This window comes from Frankliniella occidentalis, unplaced genomic scaffold (genome assembly GCF_000697945.3).
Source record: "Frankliniella occidentalis isolate FOCC.00 unplaced genomic scaffold, Focc_3.1 Scaffold1, whole genome shotgun sequence".
NCBI classification, from domain to species: Eukaryota; Metazoa; Arthropoda; class Insecta; order Thysanoptera; family Thripidae; genus Frankliniella; species Frankliniella occidentalis.
Genome location: NW_026267131.1, coordinates 2887254 through 2894501, shown reverse-complemented (window position 1 = coordinate 2894501; position 7248 = coordinate 2887254). Strand labels below are relative to the sequence as shown.

At 57.9% G+C, this 7248-nt stretch overlaps 1 protein-coding gene across 2 annotated transcripts in view; it reads left to right on the top strand.

Moving 5' to 3' along the window:
- The window catches only part of LOC113206045 (transcriptional regulator ovo-like), a 61976-nt gene that overhangs the window by 41662 nt on the left and 13066 nt on the right, over window positions 1–7248 (top strand). The window contains exons 2-7 of one of the 2 annotated variants that reach the window (XM_052268754.1): window positions 3208–4508; window positions 4591–5382; window positions 5498–5641; window positions 5718–5913; window positions 5995–6119; window positions 6196–7243. In XM_052268754.1, coding sequence (XP_052124714.1) covers window positions 3208–4508; window positions 4591–5382; window positions 5498–5641; window positions 5718–5913; window positions 5995–6119; window positions 6196–6366 — 2729 coding nt within the window. In that variant the 3' untranslated portion in view covers window positions 6367–7243. Of the gene's footprint in view, window positions 1–3207; window positions 4509–4590; window positions 5410–5497; window positions 5642–5717; window positions 5914–5994; window positions 6120–6195; window positions 7244–7248 lie in introns of both variants that reach the window. The other variant, XM_052268718.1, reaches the window with a different exon arrangement.

Here is a 7248-nt window from a genome sequence, read left to right as displayed (position 1 = left end):
AAGTAGCGCGTACACACACACACACACACACACACACACACACACACACACACACACACGCACGCGCGCGCGCGCGCGCGTATGAACACACCTACGACTTTGTAAACACACAGAGAATGACTTTTACTACCTTGAATTTTACACCCACGCTGTAAAGTACAGTATACACAGTTTTGAACCTTTTTGACCAGACGGCGGCTTCACTGGAATCGCGAGTGTGTGAATGTCGCACACTTGTAGGTGTGTGAATCCATTACACTTACGGGGGTAAAGGTGTGAACTTTTCCTAGAAAATTTACACGCTTACCCACCTAAGTGTACAAATGGATATTCTGGGATATTCGCAAACCTACTAGTGTGCGACATTCACACACTTGCGTTTCTCGTGTTCTGCTAGGATATTTTTTTTAGTATCGTAATTTGTTGCCACGGTGGTATACATAATCGCCGACAGCAGCATTGCATTGTGCGTATATATACCACTTCCTAAGGAAGCAAAGGAAGAAGAGGGAAAAAACACACAATCTCACCGGGACGCATTATTGTGCGGTGTGTGTGGGGGATTACGGCTCGGCTCATCCTGAATAAGGCGCACCACCGTGAGAAGTCTATCGCGCCAGAGAGAGAAAGACACGTATTGGCGAGCGCAGCGCGATTGGAGCGTTATTCAGCAGACCGCCTCGCAATATACGCTCAATAAGAGCCTCCGCCCCGGACTTTCCCCCTATTCTCTCACTTTTGTCGCCCTTATCCGGTTTAGTGTGGCACTGGCACTCTCGGGCTACGCCAAGGCTAGTATAGTATACGCCGCCGCCCGTCGGGCGTCAGGTAGAGAGACGACAGACGACAGGGTTTTGCACCTTCTTGACGGCCACGTCTTGCCGGGCGGACACTGAACTCGTTGCCAAGCATTCCTTTTGGTGCGCAGCTGGGAGAGGCAGGTTCAGTCTGTGGCCACACCGCGCACTGCTCCTTTCAGTTCCATTTAAATCCTTACATCATAGTGTGCAGATTTGGATCAGGATTTCGTTTAGTGGTCAGTATTGTCTCGTTAGGAAAGATCACTCGCTCGGGGACCACCATTTCAATAAAACTGGCGAATAAAGCATGGGCGTGCTCATCAGAGAGCAGTAGTAAGCGACAACGCGCGCCAAACTGAAGCAGCGAAGGTGTTTCTACACTAGTGTCAGGGCGGCTGCAGCTTCGGTTTGGCGTGCACTTTCCCACAGTCGGGGCAGGAAGGTGAAGAAGATGCGCCCGGGCGGGGGCGGGGGGTCCTGCCCCGGTCCCCTCCCACCTGCACGGGGAGCCCTTCGGAGCCGACGGAGCCCGGGAGGGACTTTGACCCCGAGGGGTCCCACCGCAACCCCTCCCCAACAATCCTGGCGGAGGAGTAGGGCAGGGGGGGGGGACCTGCTGCAGTTTGGGGGAGAATAGACCCGGCCCTCCCCCACCCTTCTCCCCTCGTCGTCGGCGGCGACGCCCCCAGATGTGCCATCCTTTCCTGTCATAAGCAGCTATTCTCGAGCTATTCGCTTTCGCAAGAACTGTTTCGCCGCCGAACAGTTAGCTCCCCCCTACCTGTGCCCCCATCCCCCTCTCTGGCTCTCTTTCTCTCGCTCTCTTACCTGCCCACTCCGCCCCATCTGCGGCTGCAGCCCCGCCTCTAACAGCCTCCGGGGAGCACCCTTTCGGCTGCTTTCGGCCCCCGTAAGGGGCGCGCAGATGTTGCCTCGCAATAATTTTTTTTCGCCGTCAATGCCTATAAAATAAAAATTCGAACCCCTGGGTGGTTGGTGGGTTCTACCTGGCGCCGCACTTACAGTTGCCGAGTAGAGAAAAAAATTGCTACGAAAAGAAATAAAAATACGGGTTTGAAAGAGAGTTAGATGAAAGCGATTAGCTGCAGTGGTGTTGTATTTGATGACGATGGCGGTTCTGGGCTCCGGCCGGTGGTGCCCGGTGGTGCGCTCTGTACGGGAAGTGAAGTGGCGCCGCGGGGCCGGAAGGGGGCGCCAGCGAAGCGCGCGGAAAATCGAATCCGACTCATCCAGTGGTCCCAATGCGAACCTGAATGTGTAACGCGCCATGTCGAACGGACTATACACTCCGCCTTCCGCGTGCACAGCAGCGTGTGTGGGGGGCGTGAGGGGGTCACAGGGAACGGCGACAGGATGTGGCGATCTTCATCCCAAGCCGAGCACGACCGGATAGTACGGATACTTACGTGCACCGCCCACTCGAGAACTTCGGCTGCACCACATGCTCGCGTGCGTGCGGGTTGCCTACTAACTCGGACCGTAAAGCAGGCACCACGGGCTGACAGACCCTGCGCCCTGCGCCTGTGGCTCCACGAGTGTCAACGCGGCAAATGTGCCGGCTCGGCTGGAACGATGTGTAGGATTGTTGGGGGGTCGTACGGCGGTCGTCTCTCACCCGCGGTGGAGGTTGGCGATCCCGTTGGGGCGACCAGGCGGTCCGGGAAGGTGGCGTTGGTGGGCGTCGTCCGGGAGGCGATGTGGGTCAGGCGCGCGCCAATAGCGAAAATCATGTTTTGAGGTTTGCTCGTCCCAAATCCGTCAGCCACCACTCTCTGCTCTCGTCGCTCATCGGCGAGGCTCGCGGCCCTCGCGGCCCACGCAGGGGCGGCCCCCCGGGTCCAGCAGGCACGCCCCCGGAGCCGGAGCTCGCCGCGACCCGGGCTGATGGCGGGGCGGGGCGGTACACCCCTTCCTCCTCCCCGCCCCTTGGCCGCGGCCCGCGGGCGGCCATCTCTCAGGAATGCTGTTATCCGTCCACACGAGGCGCCCGCCGCCGCGGCCCAGCGGGCCCACCCCTACGACCAACGACCACCTCCATTAGGCCCCATTATCTACATCCGACGCCTGCGGGGCGGGGCGGGGCGCCCGGGGCGGGGCGATGCGTTGGTGCACCTCTCTTCTTCTCAGGAGAAAGGGTGGGGGGGGGCGGTGACATGTCGTGACGCAGTGGCGGCTGAGCCGCACCGGAGTCTGTGGGCCGGCTCAGCCCGGCTCGTGGTGAACGTCGCCGTCGTGTCGACGCGCGGGCCTCAGAGACTGAGAAGAGAGGGTCTGACTGTCTGGGTTTCCCTCTCCCGACATACCGAGGAAGGTGGTGCATTGCCACGTGGAGTCGGTTGGGTTCAAATCCGCCCTGCTCTAAATTTGTTCCTTGTTTGAATTGCAGGTCGCCGCGAAGATGGTGCCCGCCGCTGGTTCGCTGGTGCACCGCGCTCCTCCAGCCCGTCCCCGCCAAGACGGTTCACCTCGTCCATCCTTGGCGGCGACGTCCCCTACGGAGCGCGCCACATCCTCACGCGGGCCGAGCGCAAGGAGTACCCGTCGGACGGCTCGCCCGCCCGGGTGTCCGTCATCCAGAGGACGCCGGTGCCCAAGCCAGATGACGGCAAGGGGTCGACGCCCACCCCCGAGTCCAGCACGGACGCGGTGGCGCCCAGGACGCGCTCCCCCGAGCGCGCCATGCCCTCCAAGCCGTCGACGCCGTCCCTGGCGCCTTCACCGGCCGCGCCCAGCAGCCGCATCCCCCCGACGCCGAGCCCACCGCCGCCTCCCGGACCCCCGGACGGCAGCGTGGTGATGGCCCCCGAGCAGGACGCGCCCATCGACTACCACGTGCCCAAGAAGCGCTGCAGCACTGAGGAGCGGCTGGAGCGGGACAGGCGGCGGCACTGCACGGCCCGCATCTCCAACGCCATCACCCGCGGCCCCGGCCCCGGCCCGCCGCTCGGCCCCCCGGTGGGCCCACCGCACCCCGGCCACGGCCCCCTCGGCCACCCCGGGCGGGGCGCCTTCAAGCTGACGCACCCGCCCTCCGCGGGGCTGGCGGGGATGCCCGCCGGGCTGCCAGGGCTCCTGCTGGCCGCGAGGCACCCCGCCATCCTCCAGGCCGCCGCCGGCCACGGCCACGGCCGATCCGCCGGTGGTGGCGGCGGTGGTGGTAGCAACGGCAGCGGTGGAGGTGGCTCCGGGGGTGGTTCCCACGGCTTCTCCAACGGCGGCTCCGGTGGCGCCGGCCTCGGTGGCGGCTCTGGTGGTGGCGCTCTGGGCTCCGGGGGTGGCTCCGGAGGTGGCTCCATGAACCCCGGGGGCGGTGCCGGCGGCGGTAGGAGCAACTACGGCCCTAGCTCACCACCCACGGGCTGCTTGCCGCCGTTCTACGAGACCCTCAAGGGGGGCGGCATGTCGTCGCTGTCCTCCCTGTCGGCCTTCGGTGGCCACCCTTACGGCGGCGGCGTTGGGGGCGGCTACACCATGCTTCCCTCGGCGCACTCCCTGGACTGCGGAACGGACACGGGGCAAGGGCAGGGTGGAGGCGGCATGGGAGGCTACGGCCTCGACGGCCCACTGCCCAAGCAGTACTCGCTCCTGCAGAACGTGTGCGCGTCGTACGGCCTCACCGTCAAGGAGGAGGACGACTTCCCCGGCTTCGACATGCTCAGCTCCGGGAAGATCGGCGGCCTGCCCCAGGTATGTACCTTTCTCGTCGCCCACACACTCGCGAACGGCTCCTTCGGACCTCTCGTCTAACTCGTGAATCATTATTTTTCAGATCTCCACCCTTACCGGCGGCTTCGTGTCCTCCGCGCAGGGCAACAACTACGACGTCAATGACCAGATGATGGTGGACCTAACGGGCGGCTCAGTCGTGGATCTCACGGCCACGCTCACCTTCTCGTCGGCCGCGGAGCACAGCGCGCTGCTCGAGTCGCTCTCGGACGCGGCGGACCTCTTCATGACGAGGCTGCCCCACGACGACGACCTGGACGGGCCGGGCCCGGTCACGAGCAGCAGCAGCAGCAGCAACCAGGCCGCCGACTTGCTGCAGGAGGCCATCCAGCAGCATCAGCAGCACTCCGTCGGCTCGCCCCAGTCCTCCGAATCCCTGGCCGGCTCGGTGGACCCCTTCCCAGAGTCGTCGCCGTACCCGAGGCCCTACGGCACGCCCGTGCAGAGCCAGTACAAGCCGACCGTCAGCTCGGCCAGCTCCACGTCCACCAATGCCTTCATGGGGCATGACAGCTACCACGGCCTGCACAAGCAGGAGCCCGCCGCAGACCAGCCGCAGCTGCAGCAGTTGCAGGTGCAGGTCCACTTGCAGAACCCGCCGTCCAACGGCAACAGTAACAGTGGCAACGGCAACGCGTCGCTGCTGTCCCCCGGGCTGTCGTTCGACCTGGACTCGCCCACCACCATGTCCCTGCCCTCGCCCGCGTCCTGCGGCGTGGACGACAACGCGCTGGGCGACTCGACGGCCTCCATGTCGCCGCCGGGCTCCGTGACGTCCGGGAGGAGGGATTCGAGCCACGCTGACCACGACATGGGCGTTCTACCTTCACTGCAGGTCCGTGTGAACGTCATCCAGCAACGGGTGAGTGTTCGCTGAGTATCTCTGTTGTAACAGTCTGCTGCAAGCCCTCGAGCTCCCGCACTCATCCCCGTGTTCCTCTCTATTTCAGCTCGGCCTACCAGGAGACGTCGCTCTGGAGTTTGTGAACGGCGGGCACGGCATCAAGAACCCCCTGGCTTCCCACGAGGTCATGACCGGTCCACCGAGACCTGCGGCGCGCCCCGCGCCTGAGGACAAGGTTGCCGCCGAGGAAGTGAGTATCCACGCATCCTTTGATTCGGATTAGTCCGGTTGGTACATCGTTGTATACTAATATACCAATCTTGCAGGTCGCGCCTCGGTTTCAGCAGAATGGGAAGCCCACCCGCTTCTCGTGTCACCTATGCACAAAAAGCTTTTCGCTGCAGCGGCTCCTAAACCGTCACATGAAGTGTCACAGTGATGTCAAACGCTACCTCTGCACTTTCTGTGGGAAGGGTTTCAACGATACCTTCGATCTTAAGAGACACACAAGAACACACACTGGTATGTAAACAAGTTTCTTAATCCTTTGACTTTATGCTCTGCTTTTGATTTTCTTAAATGTGAATCTTATTGATATTGCAGGTGTTCGGCCGTACAAGTGCAATCTTTGTGAGAAGTCCTTCACACAACGCTGTTCTCTGGAATCTCACTGTTTGAAAGTTCATGGAGTGCAACACCAATATGCTTATAAAGAGCGCCGCACAAAGGTTTGTTCATTTTTACAAAGATGTGGTTTAAGTTTTGCCTTGGGAAAGACTACAATATTTTTGTTATTTTTTTCAGATGTATGTCTGTGAAGAGTGTGGTCATACGACAAATGAACCAGAGGTCCACTACCTACATCTTAAGGACAATCACCCTTATAGTCCAGCACTCCTTAAGTTCTATGATAAACGACATTTCAAGTTCACGAACTCAAATTTTGCTAACATGCTTCTTCAAGTGCGCACCTGAAAATCCGCCTGAAGAAGCAGTATCAACATAAGAGATTTTTCTAAATTTTAAATGACATACTGTACCTCTATTCCTCTCTGCTGATGTATGTGTAGGTGTTGGCAGGAAAAGGCAATTACTAAATAGATGTTCCTTTGAGCCAGATTGACTGAAAAGACTTACCTGTAGGAAACCAATTTATCTGAGACCTTTCCTCAGAATTTTTCCGTCCGAGGTGAAACTATTGCACACTCAGCATTTCTTGACAGTTGTGTTCTTCGGGATCCCTCTCTTATATATGAACCAAAAAGTATATATTTGAGTAAAATTTTGAGTCAATTTACCTAATTATTTTTTAAGGATAAGGTCTATTTTTATTGCTATTTTTATTTTTGCCTGGTATTATAGCTGTAATAATATTGTTTTTGTTGTTGAGAGTGTTAATTATGACTGTTTGCTAAGTGCTTTGAAAAGGTTTTGTGCACCATTTGAAATAGTTCCAAGTGATGACAAACACACTTTGCGGAACCCTCCTTGGAGAACATCATAAAAGTTATGATAAAACGGTTTTCAATTTCTAAACAGTTAATATGTTCTAGAATTGAGTCTAAGACTCGTGTGGCTCCTCCTTGAGGTTTCATTTCATCATCATGACTGATCGATCGCATTAATGGGACAGGCATAAATGTTGGAAAACATTGCTAGAAGTATTCATCCTTGTACAGCGCTATTAAAAATGACATGTTTCTAGCTATTAATGAGCCTGTCCCCTTATCATAACATTATAATTTTGGTAATTCAGAGTGAACAGTTAGATGTGAGCAAAATGCGTTTCCCAAATAATATTTAATAATATCATTGTAATGTCTGTTGTTAACAGAAGCATCTTAAACAGTAGGTACC